General features: G+C 51.8%; 3 protein-coding genes across 3 annotated transcripts; 1 reads left to right on the top strand and 2 right to left on the bottom strand.

Moving 5' to 3' along the window:
- Window positions 1–5219: 5219 nt before the first annotated feature.
- npbwr2b (neuropeptides B/W receptor 2b) lies at window positions 5220–6245 on the bottom strand. The gene has a single exon (XM_068751626.1). The coding sequence runs from the start codon at window positions 6243–6245 to the stop codon at window positions 5220–5222; it is 1026 nt and encodes a 341-aa protein (XP_068607727.1).
- A 14500-nt stretch (window positions 6246–20745) lies between these two features.
- On the bottom strand, window positions 20746–22339 carry tmem81 (transmembrane protein 81). The gene is made up of 5 exons (XM_068743030.1): window positions 22115–22339; window positions 21885–22030; window positions 21199–21314; window positions 20933–21117; window positions 20746–20853 (listed from the first exon to the last, which is right to left on the bottom strand). Exons 1-5 carry the CDS (start codon window positions 22337–22339, stop codon window positions 20746–20748), a joined length of 780 nt encoding a protein of 259 aa, XP_068599131.1.
- Window positions 22340–23593: 1254 nt separating this feature from the next.
- On the top strand, window positions 23594–26490 carry LOC137904860 (ras-related protein Rab-7L1-like). Its single transcript, XM_068749073.1, has 5 exons — window positions 23594–23711; window positions 24506–24577; window positions 24702–24883; window positions 24998–25119; window positions 25496–26490. The coding sequence occupies exons 1-5, from the start codon at window positions 23594–23596 to the stop codon at window positions 25614–25616; spliced, it is 615 nt and encodes a 204-aa protein (XP_068605174.1). The 3' UTR covers window positions 25617–26490.
- The last annotated feature ends 1322 nt before the right edge of the window (window positions 26491–27812 follow it).

The raw sequence follows: 27812 nt of genomic DNA, 5'->3' as shown, positions 1-27812 counted from the left end.
GAGACGAGGTCTTAGGCGGACGGACGGACGGACGGACGTTCCCATCTATTATTAGACGCCTCTTAAAATGTCACCCGGAGCAGACCGGCGCCGCTCCGCTCATTAGCGGCGATCCGACTGTGGGATGGAAGCAGCTTTCCCTAATTGTTCCTCGTCGTCACTGACCTGACGCTGGATCCGACTCCCGACGGTCCCAACCTGTTTTACCTTTGATCCGGTGTCCGCGCGCCCGTGTCCCGTTAGCTCCTCCTCCCCTCCTCGGGTGTGGCCCGTCTTCTCTGGACGTCGATTACCATCGTTCCGAACCTGCCGGCCGGCATCTTGTCCGGACCGCCGCCGGGACGGATTCAGGGTCATCTGTCAAGGACGTCAGAGATGGAGATCAGCAGGGTATCCATGGCGACGGTTCCTCTCCGCCCACAACCGGGACACGACCACTGGCGGTCCGGCAGGGGGCTAGTGGTCTAACCCCCCCCCCCCCCATATATCCATATCCAACACACGCCCCATCCGTCAGGGTGATCCGACTGGAGGCGGAGCCTTTCAGCAAACCTGAAAAGTCAATACCGTAAATCATTTAACGGTTTATATTTCATTACGACACTCCATCTGGGTCTGAGAATGAGACGGCGTTCATCAGAACCGTGTGCGTAGGATCGGCGTGTTTGGACGGGACCTGATCACAGCCTGGGCCGGGATCAGATCCCGGAGAGCAGGAGGGCCCGGGGGGGGGGGTTACATTCCCTCCGTTCGCTCCTCGGAAAATCTTTGTTCTGTTTGGATTCACGTCTCAACATGAGAATAAACAGTCGGACATTATGCTCTACCGCGGCTACGCTAACCGAGCTAAGATATCAGTCGGCTTCGCTCGCGTGAACTCCAGAGACGGGAAATGACTTCTAAGCCTTATAAGGGTGGAGAGGAAGGATGATGTCACGCGTCTGATGATGTCATCCGTCTTCACGGGACATTTTCCGCATCTGATCAATAAAGCGGCCATTTTTACACTCCTCACAATCGTCATGCCCTCCGCTAACGTCTTACGTAACGTTTTTAGCTAACCCTTCAGTTAGCGTCTCTAGCTAACAGCTTTAACTAACACTTCAGTTAGCGTCTCTAGCTAACAACTTTAGCTAACACTTCGGTTAGCGTCTCTAGCGAGCATCTTTAGCTAACAGCTTTAGCTAACACTTCGGTTAGCGTCTCTAGCGAGCATCTTTAGCTAACAGCTTTAGCTAACACTTCAATTAGCGTCTCTAGCTAACAACTTTAGCTAACACTTCGGTTAGCGTCTCTAGCGAGCATCTTTGGCTAACAGCTTTAGCTAGGATTCATAACGGTTGACATGCAAAAGAAAAAAAGAAGTAAGAAAAAACAAATCCCGGATCTGGATTGGGAGCGAGAACCGGGAATGTTTCCCAACCAAACAAAATGGTTAACATCTTTGTCAGAGGTCAGTTTACAACCATGAATAGATTTAAATGTTGTTGTTGTTGTTGTTGTTGTGATAAATGTGGTTTCATGAGACTCTCCATTTCTCCTGATCGAGACAGAATTGATTGTTTTCACCGCAGCATCAAAGTCCCGCCCCTAAAACCACATCAACAGCGGCGAAACCTAAAAACTAAATAATTACACTCTCTGTGTATTAAATGTCAGTCAAGCTGCGGCTCGCCCGATTGGCTCCGACTCTCTGGGGCTCTAATTGGCTTCATCAGAGGTCGTGGCGGGAGGGCGGTGCTGACACAGAAACGCCGCCGATGCGAGAACAAACACAAAAACAGTAACGGCAGACGAGCCCGGAGTTCTGGAGACGCCGTTAATGACACGCCTGACACGCCGAGGAACTTACGAACACGCACACAAACGCACGCCCACGCCGGCGCCATTAGCCGCAGGCTAATAAAGCTGCTCTCAGCTGATTGGGCGCCACAGCGCTCATAAAGCCGGAGTTATTTCCTGCTCGCCGCGGGAACAGACACAAATTTGCAGCGATCGTCCCCGGAGCGAGGAGCGTCGAGTCCCTGCTCGCGTTGACCCCCCCGCCGCCGCCGCCGCCGCCGCCGCCGCCTTCCACATGCAGGTATAGGACCGAGCTCAGGTGGGTCCCTGAACGCATCATCGTCTGTAAAGCATCCCTTAAGACCTGGACTGAATCCCTGCTGCTGTCTCATAACGGGGAAGGTTTTCGGAATGACATTCCTTCCCTCGTTATTCCCGTTCAGGATGCTCGGACCGCCGACAGTCGACGCCGGACGAACCGGGAACAAGCTTCAGGTGGAACATTCTGGAAAATCCTCTTCTGGAAGTCAGAGAAGATCCAACATGATCTGAACACAAACATGAGTGAACTGGTGATGAAGGCGCCGTAAAGCAGGAAGGAGGCCGGAGCCGGAGCCGGAGCCGGAGCCGGAGCCGGAGCCGGAGCTGGACCCGGACCCGGACCCGGAGCCGGGACGGGAACGCTGCTCTGTCTGCTCAGGTATCCCATCCTGGCACAGCCAGCGATGAAGACATCACCCGGGTCCAGCGTGTGTGAGTTTAGTCAAATTACTGCTAACTGCCAGTGTCTCCTGGTACTCATGTGTCGCCATGGCAACAACCGGAGACCAATATCAGGGCGGGATAAGGATCAGAGGAGAAAGAGGACGAAGAGCTTCAGACGTCTTTCTCCTTAACGCGTCTCTGATAGATTTATAAAGTAAATCGGTGGAGGATGGAGGGAGGGGCAGGGAGGAGGAGGAGGAGGAGGAGGAGGAAGCTCCATCCATCACGCACAACTCATTTAAGGCCGTTTGCTTCCTCGGCTCCCGTCAGGAGAACTTCTGGGAGCGCTCTGACGTCTGACATTTGAAAGGACGGCTGCTTGAGATGTCGGCAATCAGGGGGAGCTTTTACTCCGGATGAAAGGGGAAGGAGGGGTCGCTGCGCCCCGCTGTCCTCCTCCTGCTGCCCTTCATCATACCCATTAGCTCCTCCTCTTCCCGCTTTATTTGATCACCTCTTCTCCTCGCCAGAGCTTCTCCGCCAATCTGTCCAGCTGTTCCGCATCGCTTCCTTCCTTTAATCCTCATTTCCTGCTCCTCTTCATCTGGTACCGATCCGTGGTCGGTGCCTCACTTGGTCCGGACCGCCACCCTATCCAGTTTGATCCAGATCAAAGTAATAGATGTGAAACCTTCCCATCAACGGGATCCGGATCAAACAGACTGCGGTCCGACAAACGGAGCGGTCCGAGCCGTAGTTCGGTTCCGTCTTTGGCGAGTCCACCCTGAGCTCCTCCTCCTTCCGATGCTGAAAGGTTGGGAAAGGTTCTGCTGGGGTTCTCGGGTCTGGTTCAGGAATGGTTTGGACTATTTATGCATGAAATGGTTTCAGGAACACAACGAGTTCAAGGCCTCCAGACCGGATCAAACATCTGACCCTCCGTGGTCTCGTTGGGTCGGGACCGTTCTGGCAGCAATAGAGGAACCTAATCAATACGAGGCGGGTTCTAATGGTCTGGCTGGTGACTCATAAAGTTAATGAGGGTCGTACACGTGGTCGGATCCGCCGGTCTACGACGCTAAAATCACCTTTAAACATTTATGTTCAATTAAAGTTCGACGTGTTCCGTTGGTCACCGGGAGAAACCGGTTCGGATTCTAATCAGAGAGGAAATGTGGAAACGATCGAGGAAGTGAAAGCTGGAACGCCGTACCGGGATTGTTACCGACTGATTTACTGAGCATCGTCATCACAGAGATCCTGGTCCTGGTTCTGGTCCTGGTCCTGGTCCTGGTCCTGGTCCTGGTCCTGGTCCGGGGCCTGGTCCTGGTCCTGGTCCTGGTCCTGGTCCTGGTTCTGATCCTGGTCCTGGTCCTGATGCACATGTTGGAGAGGTTTTGAAAGCTTTCCCAAAGCTTTCATTGGAATGGCCACACCCACAGTCACAGGAAGGCACATAGACACGCCCCCTTACCCTAAACCTAGCCCGTGGTTTAAAGTCTAAAGTCGTAACGAATATTTAATCATCAGCAATGTAGAGAACGAGGCTCAACTCCACGTGGGCGTGCCCCCCCCTCCCCCCCCCCCCCCCCCCCCCCCGACATAAAAGCACGGCTAAACATCAAACAGCTCAAAGAATCGTTTCATTTTGTGATGAATTGTTTGAAGGTGGAGGGAAAGAGAAGGGCGCGGGGCGGGGCTAGATGGACCAACACCCCCCTCTAGTGTAAGACACGCGTCATCACAACTTCGTCAATATGACCACTAGGGGGGGCGCGTCCCTTATCATTTCACACTAAATGGGTTTTAATCCTTTCAAACGTTAATGTTTAAAACTTTAACTTGTTGAATACAAACCAAAGAAAGAATAATCTGGAATAGAAACAGAATCATCCGTTCCTGACTCCTGATTATTCTTTCCTCCAGTAATTGATATTGATAAGGAGATATTGATTGGACCAGCTGCTAATGTGTTAATCGTTTGTTGTGTTCAGGGCCGGTGGACGTCCGAGCGTCTAATAAACACCGGGACCCCCCCCCCCCCCCCCGCCCTTCAGCAGTGAGGCGGTGGAACCGGACCCAGGTGACCCGGATACCGGTGTGATCAATCTGGCGGTAACGCCACCTGATTTTCATGTGGCCTTTCTTCCCTCTTTTTTTTATGTTATTATATTTATATCGATTATTCCAGAGCGGCTGGCTTCAGATCCAGGTTCGGGCCAAGGTGATCCAGATCAAGCCTCCCGCCAGCAGAGGGCGCCAGGTTCCTGTGGCATCGGCAAAGACAAGGCGTCCCACAGGAAGGCCGAAGGGAGCCGGATGAAATGTTAATGTTTTAGGTTTTTAGCTCAATATTGGTTGAAGAAAATGTAAAAGGGGGAGAAAATGAAATGATAAAAATACACTGATAAAAATACACTGATTAAAAATACACCGACTCCAGTGGGAAAGTAAAATGATATTTATTGTCGGGCATTAAGAGACGTCCTAATCTCGTTGTATATCCACTATGCAGTGACAATAAAGACGTTCTATTCTATTCTATTTCTACTCTCGATCACAGGCTGCACAGAAAAGGATTCAGGAATCAGGTTTAATATTATAGAACTGAACCGCCGCCGCCGCCCGATGCGGCTTTAAAGCAACCAAGGATGGAATAAGTCCGGTTGGGGTCTGGGCTCCGGCGCCCGGAGACGCTCCTCCTCTGAGGCTCGGGTTTCGTGCTCGCGCCTTCAGGCCGGTCGACATTCCAGCATCTTCTTGAAGGCCTTCCTGAAGCTGTCGTCCAGGAAGGCGTAGAGGAACGGGTTGAGGCAGGAGTTGGCGTAGCTCAGGCTGGTGATGAAGTAGGAGATGCCGATGAGCAGCGGCGTGGTCCTCAGGTCCGTGGTCAGCGCCACGACGGTGCTGAGGTGGAACGGCGTCCAGCAGAACAAGCACACGGCCAGGACCACGAAGACCATGACGGTGACCTTCTTCTTGGCCTTGTCCAGCGCCTTGGCGTTGCTGCCGAGCCGCATGCTCCTCAGCTTGTGCAGCATCGTGATGTACAACACGCAGATGGTCGACACCGGGATGGCGAAGCCGAGGATCAGCGTGTAGATCCGGCTCGCCTTGAACCACGAGCCCTCGGGGCTGGGGAAGCTGAGCACGCAGGTCTTCCTGCCGTCGCCCGGCTCCAGGTAGACGCCGGCGAAGACGCTGAACGGCGCCACGATGACCACGACGAGGATCCAGACGCACAGCGAGGTGATTTTGGCGGCTCGGTAGGTGCGGTAGGGCATTCGCCTGGACCGCACCGTGGCCAGGACCACCAGGTAGCGGTCCACGCTCATCACGGTCAGGAAGTAGATGCTGGAGAAGATGTTGTAGTGGTCGATGCTGAGGATGACCTTGCACAGCGCCTCGCCGAAGGGCCAGCGGTGCAGCAGGTGCTCGGCGATGTTGATGGGCAGCACCAGCGTGAACAGGTCGTCGGCGACCGCCAGGTTCAGGATGAACATGTTGGTGACCGTCTTCATCTTGGGCGCTCTGAGGATCACGTAGATGACGGCCGTGTTCCCCGTGAGCCCGGCGGCGCAGATCACCGAGTAGATGACCGGCAGGACGACGTACAGGTCGGCGTGGGAGCCCGGGGGGGGGGCGCAGCCCGGCCCGGAGCCGTTCCCTGAGCCGAGGGAGGAGGAGTCCAGCGAGTCGTTGCAGGTGGGCAGCGCGGCGGCGGCGGCGGCGGCGCCGGACACGGACCCGTTCTCCATGCTCGGGCTGAAAGGAGCGGCGTCAAACTAAACGTCTGAGCGTGCGAGAAAGAAACGATCCTGGGGAGTTCACCCCGGCAGGCTCCTCCCCATCTGACATCAAGACGAAAAAGGGCGGGATTATCATCCGTGACGTCACCGGACAGGAGGCCAATAGTTCTCAGTCTCCTGTCCCGGGTTAAAGACACTCGGGACTCGAGCCTTTTATCATCAACGAGGTCGAGCCCGTCCTGATCAGATCTCTCCGCCCCCCCCCCCCCCCCCCAGGTCAGATGATCGGCGCGCGCTTTGGAGACGCGTTTACGCGCGAGTCGCGCGTCCTGAGATCTGTAGGACAGAGAGTGCAGGTGAGTCGCTCTGAAGCATCACGGGAGACGCGCGGACGCGTGGGAAGCGCGCCGTGCGTGTTTCACCTGACTGAGATCACGCGCCGCACGCGCCTCACGCGCCGTGACTCAGAATAAACTTTACCTTCATCCAGAAACGCAGCGAAATTCAAATCAACGCCAAAGAAGGAGAGACACGCAGTTAAATGACGTCCTGTCGTGTCCATATATGGTCAAACCGGATTAAAGACGATTAAAGACGACTAAAGACGACTAAAGACGATTAAAGACGACTTACTGTTCCGTCGGAAGAGACTTCAGGAGGGTCTGAAGCGGCTCTGATCCGCTCCCACCTCCACGCTGCTCCCTCCCTCTCTCTCTCTCTCTCTCTCTCCCCTCCCTCCGCCTCTATCTCTCCCACCCTCTCTCTCTCTCTTTCTCCCCCCCCCCCCCCCTCTCTAACCCATAAATCATCTTCATTGACACATTTTGCCTGAACTGTTTCCGGTGACTTTGAGGATGAAATAATAAAGTTGATGCTCGAGTCTTTTATGAAAACGTTACTTTCATGTCCGGATGACATCCTGAAAACGGGAGCTCACATTTCCCGGCGCATCCGGTCATAATTGAAGATTCCCGGATGATTCCCTGCAACAATATCAAAGAGAAACATCAAAGAGACGTCCGGCTCCATCACACTTTTGACACATTCTGTCGTGTCTTTGAGTATTTTTCTCAGATCCATCATGAAAACAGTCCAGCTCGATTAGATTAGATTAAATTATAGATTATAGATTATAGACACCAAGCAGGGCCTCATCATTTCCTGTTTTCCTGTTTTGGTCAATCCGTTGAGATCAATCAAATTCTATTAATGTAACGGACACGGAGACATGCGCGCGTGCGCGTGCGTGTGCACGCTGGCCGCAGTCCAAGGCAGGCGGCGACTCCGGTCGGGTCCCTGCCCCCCCCCTGGGGGGCACGGCTCCTGGTCTCTGGCCCCCCCGGGAGGCACGGGAGCGGGGGGGGGGGGGGGAGAGCCGGAGTCTGGAGAGGAGTTAAATTAATCAATGAAGTCCCACCGGGCCGCATCGTCTCCTGTGAGGAATGACCGGGTTCGGTCCGGTTAACCGGTTCCGATGACGCGTTAGATTAACGGGAACGCTTTTACCACCTTGAGAACAAATTGATCAAGTTCTGCGGGAGCCGATCGATTGATTAAGTCTGTCCTCATCACAGAGAAACCAAAGTTCTGGGTCTCGGAACCGATTAGAACCGATTAGAACCTCTCGAGCTCTACGTTCGACTTCTCAGCTGAGATGAGATTTAACTCCGTCAACTATTTACTGTAAACAATGGACGACTATCGATCGATCGATCGGTGATAGCTGGCTAATCAATAGTGATCAGCGCGTGTCTTCCAGGGCCCGGTTCCCAGACGAGTCCACCGAGGCTCTAATTGGCTGCAGCATGGCGCTCATAAAGCCGCTATCAGCCTGCGTTGCCATGGTTACGCCGCTCGCTGATGATTTCTGACGATTAGAAACAAACTAATTCTCCTTCGGGCTCAACGTCGACGTTCAGAAGCCGTGAGCTTAACCCTTTGTGTACTCTAGTATTTCATGGGTATAAATACTTTATCAGTGTGCACATGTGGTATAAATACTTTATCAGTGTGTACATGTACACTTCAACTTCAACCTTTTCGACGTTTCGTGACCTCTGAAGTTTTGTGATTCAGGATCCTGTAAATCCGGTAACATCAGACAAAGACCCGGTCCCGGTCCCGGTCCCGGTCCCGGACCCTCCCCCCGTGTCTCCACTCATCAGGTGATCGGTTCGGGTCGGGTTCTCCAACATTCTGGTGCTAACCGTGCTAACGTGCTAATGTTAGCGCCGCTCACGCAGAAAAGCCGTTTAAGTTACGCGCCGAGTCCCTGAAGCTCCGATCGGAACGGCGTCCGGCTTTAAGACGAGTCGACCTGCCTGGACGGGGCGGAGTGGCGACTCTCTGCGACTCTGCGGGACTTAGCGGTCCAGCCTTTCAGCGCCAGCGGCAGTTGGTCGATGTCTTATTTTATTTGGATCAATCGGAGAGGAAGTAGCGGCGAGGGTTTAGAGAGCGCTGCAATTACAATCGGATCAATGGGGCAATAAAACTGTCTCGGGTGGGATTTACCCCCCGGGGGCGGGTTCGGGTCAGTTAGCGGTTTAAATCCAAGGATTGATCCTGTCCAGGATTCATGAACCTCGTCGGTTGGAGTCCGTCTTGTTAATCGTGTGTCCGTTTCGTCCCCCCCCCCATCACTGTCCAGGTAAATCAGGTGAGACGACCTCAGGGGACACGGGAGCAGACAGAAGCAATCGATCAGCCAACCCGGCGTGGAGCTTTGGCTCATCAGGCCGTTGGATGTTTGCTCGGATCAAGATTTTCATCCATCCAGCCATCCATCCATCCGTCCATCCGTCCAGACATCCATCCATCCATCCGTCGCCATGGCTACGGCTCCCGTCGTCGAGGAGCCAGATCGGGACCCACTTCATGGACTCTCCATCGCCCCCGACAGCAGGGATGAGTGGTTCCGTCTCGCCACCTGACGGGACCAGAGACGAGAGGAGACACTTCCCGGCTCCTCGTACGTGTCCTCTGAGGTCACGGCGACCGTCTTTCCCATTCCGTGTTCCCGTCACGCCGTGAAGAGGCCGGCGCTCGCCGTGGGGAGCGAGCGGCTTCCGTGGCTGATGAAGGACAGGACGGACGCAGCTCCTCATCCTCTCTTTAAAACTTTGGATTTTAAACAACTAGAAAAGCCCTCAGAGCTCACAGACCCCCCCAAGCAGCTCGTCCCCCTCCAAACCGGGTCCACATGGTGATCCGGATCAGAACCAGAAGGTTCTAGATGGTTCTCGGTATCTTTAAACACCAACATGAAAAGTTAAAGTGAATCAGAGTTGATTTTTACCCATAAATGGTTTAATGTTAAAATGTAATATTAGTTCCTGACCTCATTCTGGATCAGAACCAGGAGACGTGATGGTTCCTATCGGACCCCTTCATGACTGAACTGAATGCAGATTTTACAAGATATGATATTTTGAAAAAGTAAAAGGGAAAATCCAGAACTCTCTACTTTACTGGGCTCTAGATGAGACCCGGATCCTTCCGTCTTTTTCCGGAAGCCTTCCAGCGCCGAGAGGAAGCGGTACCGGCTCGGCGGGGAGGAGAGCTCTGCTTGACTAAACGGCGTCCGGCCGTTTCGGTGACCTTCTGCCATTTGAGGATTTAACGTCGTGATGCTTTCGGCCTTGGATCAGCTCCGTCTTTATTTGAGCCGTCCTGAAACACCTTTAGAAGGTTTTGAATAAATTAACCTGGAGATCAGAACGATTCAGTCGAAGACGCTTTAATCATCTCACACAATTAGAGGTTACCAGGCAACAGGAGGATCTGATCAGCGTTCTGTTCTGGTCGGATGGAGGAAGCCACGCCTTCTCTGAGTCCCCTTTATACATCCCGAAGACACAGGCGAGGAACGGACACAGGTGAGGAACGGACACAGGTGAAGACCGGACACAGGTGAAGACCGGACACAGGTGAGGAACGGACACAGGTGAAGACCGGACACAGGTGAAGACCGGACACAGGTGAAGACCGGACACAGGTAAGGACCAGAAACAGGTGAGGACCGGACACAGGTGAGGAACGGACACAGGTGAGGAACGGACACAGGTGAGGACCAGAAACAGGCGAGGACCGGACACAGGTGAAGACCGGACACAGGCGAAGACCGGACACAGGCGAAGACCGGACACAGGCGAGGACCGGAAACAGGCGAGGACCGGACACAGGCGAGGACCGGACACAGGCGAGGACCGGACACAGGTGAGGACCGGACACAGGTGAGGACCAGAAACAGGTGAGGACCAGAAACAGGTGAGGACCAGACACAGGTGAGGACCGGACACAGGTGAGACGTGGATCCCGTCTGCCGTTGGTTCACAGCTGGAGATTTAAGGTGGAGGAACGCAAACATCCGCCGACGGAACCATTTTGTTTCTGTTTGTTTACAAACATCAACAAACGTCTCTCCGGTGGATTCGAACCAAGAAGGAGTTAAAAGATGAAAAGATTCAAATCAAACGGAATGAAAATACGCTGCACACATTTATTTGGACGAGATGTTGCAGATTAAAGTTATTAGTTCATTATTAATTTGATCAGAATCTGGATTTAATTCCGGTTTGTTCTCATTGAGCCGATTAGTTCTGACTTTACATCATTTTCGGTTACGAGATGCTTAATTCTAGAACACGTTATCGTTTTCATGCCGATTTTGAACTCTGACGTGATAAAGCTAATTATTTCATTGTCCTCTCATTACTCTCATTAACTTTGCCCTCCTGGTGGATAAATCAAGCGCTACCTCCAGGCAGATAAACGTCAACATAGCCCAGACGGTAGCTCCATTTCCCTGCTAATCAAATTCGCCGCAGCAAATTAGGAGTGTCCGAACGTGATGTTTCGGAGACACGCTAGTCCTCGCAGCTCGACGTGAAGGAGGCGCTCGCAGGGAACAAGTCTGCGAGGATCTCATCTCCACTTCCGAGACACAGAGGGATGAAGACCAAATTAAAGCCCGAAAGGTTTACACAAAAAGAAGGAGGAGGAGGAGGAGGAGGAAGGCGTGCGTCTGATGATAACATCTGACGGCTGCTCTGCGTTGCGCCTCGGGGATGAAAGGAGACGCAGTAACGATGGAAATGTAATGAACAGGAGCAGCAACGAGATTAGAGAAGAAAGGAGGAGGGGGGGGCGGGTTTAAAAAAAAGAAACGTTCTGAAGCCAAATAATGAAGGGAATAACAAATCAAAGATCTTACACATCCTAAAATACATTCTAATTATGCTGGAAATTATTTTTTCCCTGAACCTGTGAAGTTGGAGCTTTGAATTCGGACCTCTGCTCATCATTCCCGGGACGCTCCATGTTACATATACACAGCAGCATCATCTGCATACAGACGTACGTTAGCCGTGAGGCGGCTAGCGTTTACGTTTCTGTAGCCTTCATCACAGCTTCAACGCGGATACGCTCCGAAGACCGAGGCGCCGACACGGCCGATGATGTCGTCAGTGACATCATCGGCCATGATCACCGGGCTTGCTTCCTGTCTTGGAGGATTAGCATTAGCCACCGCTCTCATGAGCCGCTATTTCTGTTGTTCCTTTGCTAAATGCCGAAATAAATTTACAGTTTTACAAGACGGATAATTAATGATAGCAAAACTGGAAACAAGCCGCCGCCTCCCACAGGTGTGAACAGGTGGCCGGAGTAATACCGGTCTGTCGTTCGGTATTTTAGGGGCCGTCACCTCGCACGACTTCGGTGCTGACCTTTAAATCATCCCGCCCTTTTCAGAAGATTCTCGTTTCTTCTCTGCTGACACTCCGATACAACCACCTGCCTGTGACCGACACACACGCACACACACACACACACACACACACACAGCATCCCGGTCCCGGTCCGGAAAGGTCTCACAGCTGCAGTCCTGATCCGACTCGGAGTAGAAAGTCAGAAAGAGTAATCGTCTGGGTCGACCTCAGCGACCCGCAGCACAATAGCGATGCAGCGCCGCTCTGATTGAAGCTTTAGCGGACCCCCCCCCCCCCCCCCCCGATGAGCAGCGTTTCCACGGCGATGACGGCAGAGGAAGAACTGGAACTTGTTTTCAGAATAACGGAAATCAGAAATCAAGAACTGGACCGAGGCCAGCTTCTGTTCTGTCCCGGCCTGGTTTCTCGAGAAACCAAGTCTGCGTTTCCTGTTCCGTCATCAAAAGCCTTTTCGTAACTCCAATAACTCTCCCGGTCTTCATCAGGCGACTCCCAAAAGCCCCGAGAGGCGTCCCGTTCCAGCATCGATCTCCCTAATGCTCATAATTAGCTCCTTGTCTGGGGGGGGGGCGCCAGCCGGGGGCGACAGTTAGCGATTTGGTTTTGATATTTCCACGTTTTGGGGCGAGCACAGATCTGAGGTTGTTGTCGTTGACGCCAGCTGTCAAAGGAGGCGGCGTGACGTCAATCGGGGGGGAAATCTGGACTAAATGGAGGTCAGGAGGAGGTGTGATGTCACAGCGGCTACGCTAACGGCTAACGTGCGTCTCGCTCCAGCTGCTGATCATTAAGGGCGGCTCGGGGTGAGATGCGTTTTCACTGACTGGACGCGCGTTTGTGACATCATCACCCTCATTTGCATATTGATGAGCTCCGCCTCTCGCAGATCCAGGTGGAAGCGGCGTAACTTCAGGAGAGCAGGATTCATTTCTCCATTCTGCGGACGTCCGGAGGACGGAGACGCTGTCCAGGTCGGACGCCGGACGTCCGTCCTCCGGGACAGGTGGACGAGAAATGAAACCCAAACTCATATCTCGCTTCCTTTCGTCGCTCGGGTTCTGATAACAGCCGGAATGATCAGCGGATCCCGGCGGCGCTCCGAGGAGCTTTCGGCGCCGCTCCACTTCCCTCCGAATTATTCATGAATCCCGGACCACAATAAGGATTTATAACGGACACTGAATAATCTATGACCAGCGCCTCAGAGGAAGGACGCTGCTCCTCCCATTAAAGCCAGTACCCCCCCCCCCCCCCAGGACTCACACCAGTTTGAGTAGAACGGTATCTGGGCCATACAAGATGGCCGCCTGCACTTCTCTCTGTAGTTCCTGTAGTTCGGCGGTCCTAGGGTTCCTCCTCTGGGGACCGTGCGTGTGTCCCGTAGGGAGCGGCGTCCCGCCCTTTGGCTCCGCCTCTCTGCATTATTTCATGTGTCCCGTTCTTCTTCTGCATTTATTCCTAGGGAGGGGTGTGTGTGTGTGGAACAGTCACAGTCGTAACAATGTTTAACGAAGATTCCCGTTTGCACCGTCGTCATGGAGACGCAGGCAACAAACAAGAGCGTTCTAATTCTTCTAACTGAATTAGACCAATCAGACGCGTTTCCTGCCGTCGCTGGGAAGACGCGTCGTGTCGCTGGTGATGTCATCGTTTATGTCACTTTAAAGGCTGTTTGTGGCGTTTGCGGTGTTTATTATTAACCCCTTCACGGCCCGGGACACAGAATATTCCTCCAGCCAGCGGTCCGGAGATCCGGACGCGATGAGGAGCGACCGCAGTATCCGGGATTAAAATGAGATATGACGGCACTGATTGAGATAATGATGATGTCATCAGGACGACTTGGTTTCCATGGCGATATTATTATTAGGTTCTGGTTCCATTTCTTTCCTTTTTAAGAAGTCCTGTCCTCTAATTCCCGGCCGGAGAATTCTTCATCACAGAGGAAGAGGAGTTCTTCAAATATAGAGACGAACACAAATTAAATTTTCACCGGCTTCTCGTTTCTGAGAGAATGTGAGATCAGAGAAGGAGATTTCAAAAGAGGGGACTGTTGTTGTGGAAACAGACTGTCCACACACACACACACACACGCAATCACACACACACACACACACACACACACACACACTTTGCTGTTTTCTGTCCTTACAAAGATGGAAAACAGGATTTAATTCTCAAAAGGAGTAGGAGTTCAGAAACAGTTTTAGCAAAATGTCGACCAATAAAACACGACACGCCCCTGTATTTGGACACGCCCCTAAATGGGGTCTATTCGGACCCATAATGATGATGTCATGATGTAAATGACATCACAGAAACTTCCCTGTGAATCACATGAAGTCACTGATTGGTCCTCGACCATGTGACCACCTCCCGGCCCGGGAACAGAACCCAGCCGGGAACAGAACCCAGCCGGGAACAGAACCCAGCTGGGAGGACAGAACCCAGCCGGGAACAGAACCCAGGCGGGAACAGAACCCAGGCGGGAACAGAACCCAGCTGGGAGGACAGAACCCAGCCGGGAACAGAACCCAGCCGGGAACAGAACCCAGCCGGGAACAGAACCCAGGCGGGAACAGAACCCAGGCGGGAACAGAACCCAGCTGGGAGGACAGAACCCAGCCGGGAACAGAACCCAGCCGGGAACAGAACCCAGCTGGGAGGACAGAACCCAGCCGGGAACAGAACCCAGCCGGGAACAGAACCCAGCTGGGAGGACAGAACCCAGCTGGGAACAGAACCCAGCCGGGAACAGAACCCAGCCGGGAACAGAACCCAGCTGGGAACAGAACCCAGCCGGGAACAGAACCCAGCTGGGAACAGAACCCAGCTGGGAGGACAGAACCCAGCCGGGAACAGAACCCAGCCGGGAACAGAATGAGCTCATCCAGCAGAACATTTCTGATTCATTCGTTTTTCGGGGCCGTCGCCATCGGTGACTCGCTCTTCATCGGCGTCATCGTCACCCGACACCCTCCTTTTATTTTCAGACATAATCAATCTGTCTGATGGATCTGCAGCGACGTGTCCGTTTGCCGCCGCGGCGCTGCAGCGTCCCACGATCAACGACATCTGATCAGAGAACTGCAGCCGACTGACAAACATTATTTACCCGACGACGTTCTCACTTCATGCAAAGTCAGATTTCCACCGGGGAACTAATTCCTTCCATCATTCTGGCACCTTAAACGCACCTGAACGCACCTGAACACACCTGAACGCACCTGAACACACCTGAACACACCTGAACACACCTGAACACACCTGAACGCACCTGAACACACCTGAACGCACCTGAACGCACCTGAACACACCATGAACGCACCTGAACACACCTGAACACACCTGAACACACCTGAACACACCTTGAACGCACCTGAACACACCTGAACACACCTGAACACACCTGAACGCACCGTGAGCGCACAGTTTTCAGATTCAAACATTCAAACTCCATTTCTATCTCATTTTATCATATTTATATTGACTCTGATGTTTGACCCTGATGTTTGACTCTGATGTTTGATCCTGATGGTTGACCCTGATGTTTGACTCTGATGTTTGATCCTGATGTTTGATCCTGATGTCTGATGTTTGATCCTGATGTTTGACCCTGCTCTTTGATCCTGATGTTTGATCCTGATGTTTGATTCATCTCAGCTACAGAACCGGCGGCGGGGCAGGAACTCATCATCTTCCTCGCTCTGCTGCAGATGATCTGGGAGGAGAGGGATTGGAACCAGCTGACTGGCTGAATAATTCGTGGCTGATTACCGGCGGCCTGCGGATCTCATCTGTCCCTCCTCAAAGCCAATAACGGCGCCGGTTCCAGGCGGGCGCCGCCGACCGCAGAGGCGTGGGCGTGTGACAGGAGAGAGGTGAGAGTGCGTGTTTGTCTGTTGCCGCTCATTTGCATTCGTGTTTCAGCGATGCGGCGGCTCCTCAGACAAACAGCCGTCGCTATGACGACAGCGATTACATCGAATCCTCCGCCTCCTGGAGCCGAGACGGATTTACGGACGCGGATCGGGAATGAGGAACGCCAAACTGAACTATCTTCATCCGGTAATTGGCGTTTCCGTCTAATACGCCCACATGACACGCCCACATGACTTAGTGGACCAATCACGACGCTCCACGTGCATCTGTCTACGTTTGCTTCCTCAGACACGCCAGCTTAGCGTGCTTCGGTTGCGGTCAGGGCTTGTGTAACCATGACGACCGGTACCCCGAACGACTGGAAGGTGGTGTCCGGTTTAAATTAAACTTTACGTTTAAAGTAAACTATATATATATATATAATCAGAAATAACAAACCAAAAACGTAGTCTGTGAAATAATAAGCATGAACTCTTACCGTGCTGGACTTTGTGTTCTGATCCGGTACCGGTGCAGGGACGTTCATTCCACCGATTTCTGGGCAAACATGCATCGAAACCGAGTGAAAACAAATCCTCCATTGAAATGTTTAGCGCCCCTCTGCGTGCTCCTCAGCGAAGGATCCGGATCCGGATCCACGGAACACCTGCCCCAGAAACCAGCGGGGGGGTTCCGTCTGCTTCGCCATTGAACGCAACGCGTTTCCCTCCATTTTGACCCGTCGCTTCCGTGGGGCGGGAGGGGGCGTGGCACGGAAAGGTGGGTTTGTGGTGCGTTCAAAGACGTCGTTATTTCAGGACTCATGTTCGTGACTTTCTCGCACCACGATGTGGAAGTCATTTTGTTAAAATAACTCAAATCCACTCAGAGGATCCATTTAATCCTCCGTATATCCGATTAAAAGCGTATTTCCTGTTACTGAATCGGCTTTTTTATTCCGACTGGGAGCAGAATCAGGAAAACCAGAAGCTCCGCTTGCAGGAAGACGAATGTTCCAGCGGATCATCAGTCTCATCATCTCAAATAAAGAACGTTTGCCTCGTTCAGACACCCGGATTTAAGCTGCTTCGCTACTTCCTGCTGGGAATCTGCGCAGCAGGAAGTAGCAGGAAGTGACAGGAAGCTGCATCAGTACGTCCTGCTGGGGAATCGGCGCAGCTGATGAATGCGCGGACTCGACGGGACGCCATGTCATCTCCGGGTCATCGCTCCGCCTGATGCTCATCACCGGCGTCCCAGCCGGAGCGCCGGAACATCCTGATGAAGAGGATCATTTCTTCGTCTCTCGGGAGGAGCAGGAATCCTGAGAGAATCAGGAAAAGCGAGATCAACAGATGCTGGAATACACGCAGGGACTTCCTCGTTGCGGCCCGCCGGACCCGCCGGACCCTTCGACCAACTTGGAGCCATCGTCTCGGGCACGCCTTTCGGCGCCGCCTTCGAGCCGCCAACGTTAGATTAATCTCAACCTTAGATCATTTCCAGATAAATTATAGGAGGAGGATGTTTTATGAGGTGACGACGGCGCCGGGAGACAAAACAGAACCGGGTCGCTGAGCCAATAGCTGAGGGGTCGATCAATAGAACACTTTTCTGTTTGTTATCGCTCCCGGCTATTAGGAAAGAAAGACAAGCAAGCGGTAAAAGCAGAAGCGGCGATGAAGACGAGGGCGGCGTCCCCCTGAAGGTCACGTTCATTTCTCGTGAACGCCGGATCGATCCGTCCTTTACGGAACCGAACCGTTTAACGTAGGAAAGGTTCCAGCGGGATCAAGTTAACGGGAAGCTTGTTATTCCACGGCCGGATGCGACGGGATAACAAGATCAATCGTCAGAGGAAATAAAGAAGGGAGTCGGGTTTCATTATCCGATCCGGAGGCAGCGAGATAAAAGCGCAACACTTCAATCCTGAATTCGAAATGAACGCCGTGTGGAATGTAAATAAGACAGACGATGGATTGCATCTGGATCTGAATCCGGATCTGGATCGGATCCGGTTCAGATACGGTTTCCTCTTTGCCTGGTTCAGGTGTGACTTCCTGAGCCCACGCAGAGATGGGGGTCAAAGGTTCAAGGACTCGGCCTCCGGAGTCCCTGGATCTCGATCCGGCCCGGCAGCGGAGGAGGAAGACGGACGGATCAATCACACCTCACCTGATCTCTGATTGGATGCAGCAGGTCTGATGTTTGATCCAGACTTTAATTCAAACTCTGGAGGAGATCCCGCCCACATAATGCCTCCATGTTCCCCCTTTGTGACCTGCGTCTCCGTGGCGACCAGGCGCAGTCGTGACGATTATCTCACCAGCCACTCTCAGACCAATTTCATTTTCTGGCAGAGAGGAGAGACGTTTCTAAAATTCCCGCCCGCAGCCACTCGGGACGGCGAGATGGTTCTGAAGCCGGTTCCAGCCGGCGCTGATCCGAGGCCCGGTTCTTCTTCTGAGCCGTCCCGACTCTCTGCTGGCCTTCATCGCTCGTCTTCCAGAACAACCAGCTCTGTCTCAAAGTGTTTTACAACGCCGGTTTTTACCACGCCTCCCAGCATGCATCCTGGATTTGGCGCCCGGCGGCGGCGGTGCCGTTATCGGTCTGCCTCCAACAGCCCATCAAAGGCCCATCAAAGGCACATTTGCTTAACCGATTCCTGGCGTTCCCAAAGGCAGGAACGGCTGGTGGGGAATGAAGAACAGGCGCGCGGCACTCGCGAGCCAATAGGAGCTCAGAGACCTTCACCTGGAGGAGGTGATGTCATCGGACAGGGGCGGTCTTCGTCTTCTTTGGGGATGGAGAACAGCTGCTGTTTTATTTCTTTGAGGTTTTATCGTTTTCCTGATTTGCTTTTTGCTCTCGTCTCTTTTATGGCGTTCCCGGGACGGCGGCTCTTTATTCCCGTCTCCCGTTTATTGGCTTTTAGTTTTGCTTTCCCGCCTCTCTTTCTTCCGTCCATCCATCCTCTTGTTTCATTCGCTCTGAAACGACTCCGACTTCCTCTAACGGGTCGTTAGCTTCCGTTTGCTGCTTCAAACAGTCTTTCACTTTTAAAGACTGATGAAGACGAGGGAGGCGGGGCCTGCCTCGCTGACGAATGGCGCCCGCCGCTCCTCTGTCTCAGACGCCGGTAGAAGCGTCAGCCATGTTTGGACCGAAGAATTCATCACTAAGATCGACCAGAACCGGATTCCTGGCTCAATCATGTCATCTTGTTCCGTCCACCAAACAGTTATTTTCCCTTCATCACACACACACACACACACACACACACGCACACACGCACACACACACACACACACACACACACACACGCACACACGCACGCACACACACACGCACACACACACACACACGCACACACGCACACACACACACGCACACACACTACTCTCATTGGCAGATGGTGCACAGCGTCGACCGTCATCAGTCAGGATGCAACAGGAGGTCGACCTGACAGCGCGTGTGTGTGTGTGCGGGGGGGGGGGGACAGATGGCAGTGTGGAGCGTATTCATGCTCCAATGAAAGCTTTTAAAAACTCAGAGCGACCCCCCCTTGGTAACCTGGTCCGAGACAAACACACTAGCATCTGGACGCGCTCGCTAACGGGCTAACGGGCTAACGGGCTAGCACAAAGACGTTCAGGGACGAATCGGTGCGGATGTAGAACTCGGACCCGCTTTGTTTTCATGTAGAACAGGAACCAGGTGCGTTAAAGGTTTACAGGTGACCTCACTGTGATGTCATGACATCCGGCAGGTCGACCCGCCCTGATCCGATTGGTTCGAGGTTTCTGTGTCCAGCAGGTGCTGTAAAGGAAGTGACACACACACACACACACACACACCTGGAATTATGGTTGATACGCGGCCGGGTCCAGTTTCTGGTTCCGGGATTCTATTGGGCTCTAAGGAGGAAGAGGATGCCGCTGATGAAGACGCTGTCAGGGCTAAATTAAAGAAGCTAATCACTGCTAATGGCTCCCCTGCTTTGTGTTCTAATCCCTGCAGGGAGTCGAGGAGTCGTAATTCAAAGTATTTTAATACCAGTATGAAGCTTTAATGGCCTTTAAACCAGCCAGCAACTTCATTTGACAGGAAGTGACTCAAACAAAATAAAACTGGGCTGTTAAGATGTTTCCTACGGCCACAAACGTACTTGAACGCACCATCAGGGACCCACCGACTGTGGAAAGGATGTAAGACTCGTGTCTGGATCATAAATCCTCATGGTCCTGCTCACGGATTGGCTGCTTCACCTCGACCCGCCCGCACGTTTGTGACGTTCAGAACATTTGCTCAGTATTTTGTGACGTCGTCTTACCTGTTCGGAGCGGGTTCGAATCGGGCCAGGTCTTTAGCAACAGTCGCGCTGGTTGTTAGCGTGTTGTTAGCGTGTCGTTGTAGAGAGAAAGTCTCAGCAGAGTCATCCACCTCCACCGCCACCGCAAAGTCGAGCAGCAGCAGTCCTTTCCCTCCAGCCGTCTTCTTCCGCTTTTCCGCTTTGCAGGTCGCGGACGTTGCTGGAGCCAATCCCGGGCTCGCTATGGGCGAGAGGTGGAGAACACCTCGGACGTATCGCCAGCGCATCGCGGAGCCACACCGAGACAGACAGCCGGAGAACCCGGAGAGAACCCACAGGGACACGGGGAGAACCGACACGAACTCCGGCACCTTCGGCAGAGTCGGACGAAGACGGACGAAGAAAAGCGACACGAAAAGGAAGCACGAGGAGGTTCTGGTCGGTGTCGCGGGGAGAACCTCCCGTCCGAGGAGGAGAACCTTCTAAAAGGCCCGTTAGCGGCCGGCTAAATCGGATCCAATCGGTTCCGCTCTCTGGTGGAGAAATAATAAGTCACAAGACGTGGAGATATGTTTACTTTGAAACAGGAAACATTCTCAGCTCAGCGTTCTTTGGTGGACCCGGCTGAGTGTCTCCTCTTTAAGGTCCAGTAGAGACAGGACAGGATGGTTCCGGCTGAGACGGCGGCGAGGCCCAAACTGATCAGCACCTGTCAGACCGAACCAACGCCGACGATGATGATGATGAGGAGGATTATCGGTGAAGACTCTCATTGAAGGAAACCCTACCGTATAGTGAAGCGGTACCGCCTGGGCCTGCTGGTCCGGCACGGTCCGGTTCTGGTCGGAATCCCACTGGGACAGGGATCTTTCATAATCCAGATTAAGAACCCCGATGGGCAAAACCCGGATGCCCCAGTAAACTCGCTTCACCCTGCGGAAGGCGGAGTCCTGCACGTCGCAGCGATACGTACCTGCGGGTGACGTGATTATCGGACCGTCAGAATCTTTAAGACGTTCTGATGGAATATCCTTATCGACAGCGTGGCGTTTACCTGCGTCCTCCTCTCGGACGGGGTCCAGAACCACCCGGTCCAGCAGGGGAGCGTCCCGTCGCGCGAACAGAGAGTCGACGGAGGTGACGACTCCTCGAGCGAAACGCCACGACACTCTGAGCCGAGAAACACGGAAGGATTTTAACAAACCACGGAAGGAAGAAGTCACTGAACTGCAACATGGAAGGCCGAGAAAGCAGCTAGGAGCAGCTAGCAGCTAGGAGTAGCTAGCAGCTAGTAGCAGTTAGCAGCTAGAAGCAGTTAGAAGGTAGTAGCAGCTAGTAGCAGTTAGCAGCTAGAAGGTAGTAGCAGCTAGAAGCAGTTAGAAGGTAGTAGCAGCTAGTAGCAGTTAGCAGCTAGCAGCTAGAAACAGTTAGCAGCTAGAAGCAGTTAGAAGGTAGAAGCAGTTAGAAGGTAGTAGCAGCTAGTAGCAGTTAGCAGCTAGAAGGTAGTAGCAGCTAGTAGCAGTTAGCAACTAGTAGCAGTTGGCAGATACTAGCAGTTAGCAGGTAGTAGCAGCTAGTAGCAGTTAGCAGGTAGTAGCAGCTAGTAGCAGTTAGCAGCTAGAAGGTAGTAGCAGCTAGTAGCAGTTAGCGGCTAGTAGCAGTTAACATCCGATTAGAGGATGACATCAACCGTCATGCAACAGGAAGTCCAGCCTTGGGTGGAACCTCCTTCCTCCTCACCTCCAGGAGAACCTCCCCATCGCCTCCATGACCTCCTCCAGACAGTCCATCTCCACTCGCTGTCCTGAGGTCACGGTGGAGGTCGTGAGGCTGCACCGCCACGACTCCAGACACTTCACCTTGCGGACCCGGCACCGCTGCGACACCTTGGATCGATGGAGTCGGTTACTAAAGTCTCCTCCGTCTCACGCTCCGTCCCCGTCCCTCGTTCCAAACCTCCGTCCCCGTACCTCGCCTCCGTCTCCTTGTCTCGCTCCTCCTTCTTCTAAGGCCGTGCGGCCGTCCTTCAGCAGGCACAGGGTTTGAGTCTTCGTGCCCAGCCCACAGGTGGCGCTGCAGGGGGTACTGTCAACGATGACCTCCACCGACACCTCCTCCACCTCCTCCAGTTGAACTGATGTCAGAGGAAGGAGGAAGACGAGGAGGAGGCGCAGCCCCAACATGGCGCGCTGCATTTCGTCGCAGCAAATCTGTCCAAAACGTCAAAGTTTTTCTGCTAACTGTTACTAGCGTGAATTATTGCTGCTAAAGCTAACCGCTAATAGCGTCACCACAAGTTACTGATGACGTCACTGAGTTAATCAGCGCTGATGGAGCCAATCAGAGGGACTTGTGGTCGTTTGCTGCCCCCTGCTGGCGAATCAAGATACTGCACGCTCCTCATGAACGAGCCTCTTTGCGAACACGTAGTTATTTTATTGCTAAATTAAAAACTACAATATCCAAATAAACTGTGAAAACGCATCGCTAGCGAACTATTGGCTGAGCCGAACGGAACCTGAGACCCAATCAGCACCTCAGATGTGACGTACAAACCTGACGAAGGTGATTAATCCAAAGTGCGTCTCCCGCTCTGGTCGTGAAAAGTGTTTGTTGCCATGACAACAGCAAATCAACCGTCTGGCACAGTTTTACGCATTTATGGGGGGCGGAGCTATGTGGAATCAGCTCCCTGATTGGTTCGTGAGACAGACACCATCTCTCCGTTCAAGAGTAGACTAAAGACTTTCCTTTTTAACAAAGCTTATAGTTGATCAATACAGTAATCAATATGATCAATATGCCGTCATAGGCCAGCACTGGAGGCATAACCTCCTCTGGCACACTGAGCTCCTCCCTCTCTATCTGATTATTCATGTTATAAATATATGTGAGTAATCTCTCTCTCTCCCTCTGTCTGCTCTTTCTGTCTCTGTCTGCAGGTCCTTCTGTCCGTGGTGCCGCAGAAGTGACCACCAGGTGTCGCCAAAGACAGCGAGGAATGACATCATCGTGAAAATAGAGCCATCGCGGTTCGTTTCAGTTCGATTATTAAAGTAATTCTTCTATTTGCGATCAGAACTTGAAATACATTTCATCAATTGCTTATCTCAAATTAATTCCTTAAAAACTCAGATGTAGATTTATTTCTGGATACATGAGCTCATCCTGTAAACTCACCTTTGTGACGCTGAAACTTTCTTTCTTGGAGTGAATTTCCTGTTTGCCATATTTCTAACGATTTGCTGAGAGGGCAGCGAACGCTCACAAGTTCTGCTTCTCGGCTTCCTGTTGCGTAAAGTTGTGGTTTATGATCCGCAGTGAATTATTGGGTTTGAGGACTTCCTTGTAGAAACTAAAACTAAATGACAGAGAGAAAACCAGCCAGCCGTCGATGAAGACGCCAAGAAGAAGAAGAGCGGCAGAGATAAATGGAATAGAGGACAGCCATGGCCGAGCATCAGCTGAAAATATTGATTATCGGAGATGCCGAGGTCGGGAAATCGTCCTTTGTGCGTCGTTACGTCAGCGGACAGTTCAGCCAGACGTACAAGATAACGATGGGAGGTACGGACGCTGAGGTCGCCGGATCAGTGAACGTTTCATCACGGCCTCCAGCACGACCTTTACGCCGCCAGGTCAATGGAAGGTTTACGCCTTTGTCTCTGGGATCAGTGGACATTTCCCCGGCGTCCAGCGTCCTTAACCAACCGAGGAAATACGAGACGTTCACAGTGAACCAGAAACATCCGGTTCCAGGCACCGTCTGTGGATCCAAGCTTATTCATTTGTTTCTGTGGCGGTCCGGACTTTCCCTCGCTTAGTCCAAAGACAGACATTAGCATGTTAGCATTGTCATTAGCAGAGAACGGTGAACCTTTTCCAAAGTTAAAACAATCTGACACCGTAGTTTGTGGTCCACAAGTCACCACAGCTATTGTTAGCACATCAGCAGCTACCTATAGTTAGCACATCAGCAGCTACCTATAGTTAGCACATCAGTGGCTACCTAAAGTTAGCACATCAGCAGCTACCTATAGTTAGCACATCAGTGGCTACCTATAGTTAGCACATCAGCGGCTACCTAAAGTTAGCACATCAGCAGCTACCTATAGTTAGCACATCAGCGGCTACCTATAGTTAGCATATCAGCAGCTACCTATAATTAGCACACGAGCAGCTACCTATAGTTAGCACATGAGCGGCCTCCACAGGCCAGCAGGTTTAATTCATTGATCCTTTTGTGTTTTGCTTTCTGATGGACAGTTTCTTGTTTTATGATTTAATCTTTGTCATTTTGTTTAGAGTTTTATGCTAAATAGTCGTTTCTCTCATAATGCTTCCTTTCTATATTTCCTCAGTGGACTTTTCCGTGAAGGTTCTGCAGTGGTCGGATACTGAAAAAGTCCGGTTGCAACTTTGGGACATCGCAGGTAAATGATGTCTCGCTCAAACCAAAGGAAATTCCAGAGGCGTTGATGAAAAACCAAAAACCTTTGAAGTCGGTAGGACGCCATCCCAGCGCCCCGTTTCTCACGGCTCGTGTCCTCCGTCCAGGCCAGGAGCGTTTCATCTCCATGAACAGGATCTACTATAAAGGTGCGTCAGGATGTGTCGTCATGTTTGACGTCACCAGCCTGTCCAGCTTCTGTAGCTGTTACCACTGGAAACGGGACCTGGACAGCAAGACCATGCGGTCCGATGGAGGCGGGATCCCCTGCATCCTGCTGGCCAACAAGGTGATTCGGAGTCGGATGAACTTGGGGGATTTGATCCACCAGTTAGAAGACCATCATAAATGGAGCGCATCTCTGACGTCCAATCGTCTTCCTCCGTCCTCTCATTGGCTGCAGTGCGACCTCCCCCAGCGGGTGGTGTCAGCGGAGAGCATCGAGCGCTTCAGCCTGGACAACGGCTTCCTGGCGTGGATGGAGACGTCGGTCAAAGACAACAGGAACGTCGGAGAGGCGATGAGGTAACAGGAAAGATCTTTGAGGATTCAACTTAAGGTTAAAGGAATGAAAACAAAACATCAAAGGTTCATGCAGTGAAATGGTTTGGACTAAAGTCCAGGTTCATACAGTGAAATGGTTTGGACTTAAGTCCAGGTTCATACAGTGAAATGGTTTGAAGTAAAGTCCAGGTTCATACAGTGAAATGGTTTGGACTAAAGTCCAGGTTCATACAGTGAAATGGTTTGGACTAAAGTCCAGGTTCATACAGTGAAATGGTTTGGACTAAAGTCCAGGTTCATACAGTGAAATGGTTTGGAATAGAACTTGTAGTGAAGCGTTACCATTTTCTTTTTCATTGAAGAATTTGAAGAAGTCCTGAACTCTGTCTTGATTCAGGAGGCTGGTGCAGAAGATTCTGTTGGTTTGGTCCGATCTTGACCCGCGCCGAACTAAACGAGACAGCGTGGATGTCCAGCAGCTGTCAGAGGTCGGCAGCAGAGGAGGAAGCTGCTGCTGAAGCCATCGGTCGACTCACTGGTCGCACGAGTCGCCAGGGAGGAAGTCTGCTCGGAGAGGCCACTGGGATCAAACTCACAACTACTGGTATTCAATTCAGACCAGATACCTAACCATTAAAAAAACCAATACTCGTGAATGAAATACTCCACTCTCATCACCGCATTGTGCCACAACATTTTGTTTCTCTACATCTTGAATCATACGACAGCACATTGACAGGAAGTGTTTGAAAGCGTGTCGAAACCCTAAAAGAAACCGTACCTCCAGGCGTCTTCCACCGCCTGTACGGCAGTCGTAGTGGCAAGGGCTGCATCTACGAAACGAATGAATAACCAATTCATCATCAGTGTAGTCGGGTATCAATGGAGATGAACAAATTGATAAAAGACCTAGCTCTACACGATACCTTGAAGTAGTCTCCTTTCTTCCTCCAGAGTTGCCCTCCGAAAGTTCATCAGGTTCCAAAATAGGCGTCTGATTTGAGATTAACATGTCAGCATACGTTTACATTGACAATATTAATACTGTAAATTAAATACTGTACATTACATTACAATAGTCTTATAAAAATAGCCTAATGTATTAGCACTAAAGTGTTTAATTATAGAAAATTAGCAAAACTACCCTTACCTCATCCACTATAGCCTGAGCTGATTTTTTTTTATGACAATTTCACAGTCGGAGTCTGAAATATATGAAACTTCTGCAAATAAAGACAACAAAAACAAAAAACAATACACGTCAGAAGCAGTTTGGCCCAAGGTCTGATCTCAACAACAGGTACAGGAGTTAATATGGCAAAACCACGTGCCTTCATGAAAATCCTTCTTTGAGCAGATGTAAAGGGTGATTCTTTGATATGGTTTTCCTATGTCTGCCATGTATTCTTTTGGAATAAAAGGTCTTTGTATCCCTGGGGTGTTGGTGACTTCAGATCCAAGTCTTTATTGAAGTCCCTCATTTTTTTCACAGCCTGATTAAGAAGACTTTGTGCAGTGGTATCAGGGTCTGTGGTTGAGGAAATCGTTTTACCACGTACCGACCTTAAAGCACCATCAAGCCAATATTTATCTGCAAATGAAACACAGGGCGGCTTTCCATCTGAATTAAAGAACAGTGCTTAATTCAAAAGTGATTGTCTCTCTGCTGCAAGGATGGAAACTCTTGGATTCAAAAAAGATCATTACTTCAAATCAAAGTAAACAATAGATTTGGGGGGTTCTTTTCAAAAATTGGATCTTGGGCAAATAATTGTGTTAAACGTGTTTGCTTACCTGAACGTTCGTTTTTAGCTTTTTCTTTGCGCTCATTTTACCAGATGAGAATGTTTGCTTTTCCTCTGCTTTTTTCTTACGGTATCCCAGGTAGGATAAACTGAGTTTGGGTTTGGATGAAACTGAGGATCCGGTGATACTATAAGAAAACAAAGACAATTCTTCAGCAACATTATACAGTGCAGTAGCACGCTACATGGCTTTCAACCTACGGACACCACGTGGTGTCTGAGAAACCCTTGCTAAGCTAACACCTCCGTTAGCCACAAATAACGCGATACCAAATAGCTTATCTGTAGACGGTCCGGCGGTTGCTTCATTGTCCAGAATCCCTTGAAAGCTCTTGCTGCAACCGCTGCAATAGTTCGGCCGTTCGAGTTCTTCGGCTAACTTTTTACCACAATGAGTGCAAAACATGTTCTCGTCTCTCAAGCGGTTCTCTTACCCGGTACTAAATGACAAGAACCCTGTAGCTCCAGTCAGAAAGATTGACAGTGCTTCTGCCCAATCAGCATCCAGACCCTGGCACGTCGGGTATCTAGCATTCCCGCTTTGGACCTTTTTTGACGGACCGGAGGCAGCATGTGCAGCTGGGGTCTACGGTCTCGGACACCCTGACTATCAGCACCGGATCCCCCCAGGGCTGTGTACTTTCCCCCTGGCTCTTCTCCCTGTACAACTGCTGCACCTCCAGCCATCAGTCCGTCAAACTGATTAAGTTTGCGGACGACACCACCCTCATCGGGCTCATCTCGGACGGTGATGAGTCTGCCTGCAGGAGGGAGGTGGACCGGCTGGTGTCCTGGTGCAGCAGCAACAACCTGGAGCTGAACAGCCAGAAAACAGTGGAGATGATCGTGGACTTCAGGAAAGTCACAGCCCCACCGCCCCCCCTCGCCCTCACAGACTCCCTTACCCCC

This window comes from Brachionichthys hirsutus, chromosome 2 (genome assembly GCF_040956055.1).
Source record: "Brachionichthys hirsutus isolate HB-005 chromosome 2, CSIRO-AGI_Bhir_v1, whole genome shotgun sequence".
In the NCBI taxonomy this organism is placed as follows: Eukaryota; Metazoa; Chordata; class Actinopteri; order Lophiiformes; family Brachionichthyidae; genus Brachionichthys; species Brachionichthys hirsutus.
Note: the sequence above shows the minus strand (reverse complement) of the source record. Positions and strands in the feature narration are given on the sequence as shown.

Bases quoted from the DNA above. Each gene is read 5' to 3' on its own strand.
- LOC137904860 (XM_068749073.1), top strand. From the start codon at position 23,594: ATGGCCGAGCATCAGCTGAAAATATTGATTATCGGAGATGCCGAGGTC. The intron at 24,578-24,701 runs GTAAATGATGTC...TCCTCCGTCCAG, and splicing joins GCAACTTTGGGACATCGCAG to GCCAGGAGCGTTTCATCTCC. The intron at 24,884-24,997 runs GTGATTCGGAGT...CATTGGCTGCAG, and splicing joins GCATCCTGCTGGCCAACAAG to TGCGACCTCCCCCAGCGGGT.
- tmem81 (XM_068743030.1), bottom strand. From the start codon at position 22,339: ATGCAGCGCGCCATGTTGGGGCTGCGCCTCCTCCTCGTCTTCCTCCTT. The intron at 21,315-21,884 runs GTGAGGAGGAAG...TTCTCGGCTCAG, and splicing joins ATGGGGAGGTTCTCCTGGAG to AGTGTCGTGGCGTTTCGCTC. The intron at 20,854-20,932 runs GTAGGGTTTCCT...TCGGTCTGACAG, and splicing joins CGGTACCGCTTCACTATACG to GTGCTGATCAGTTTGGGCCT.
- npbwr2b (XM_068751626.1), bottom strand. From the start codon at position 6,245: ATGGAGAACGGGTCCGTGTCCGGCGCCGCCGCCGCCGCCGCCGCGCTG.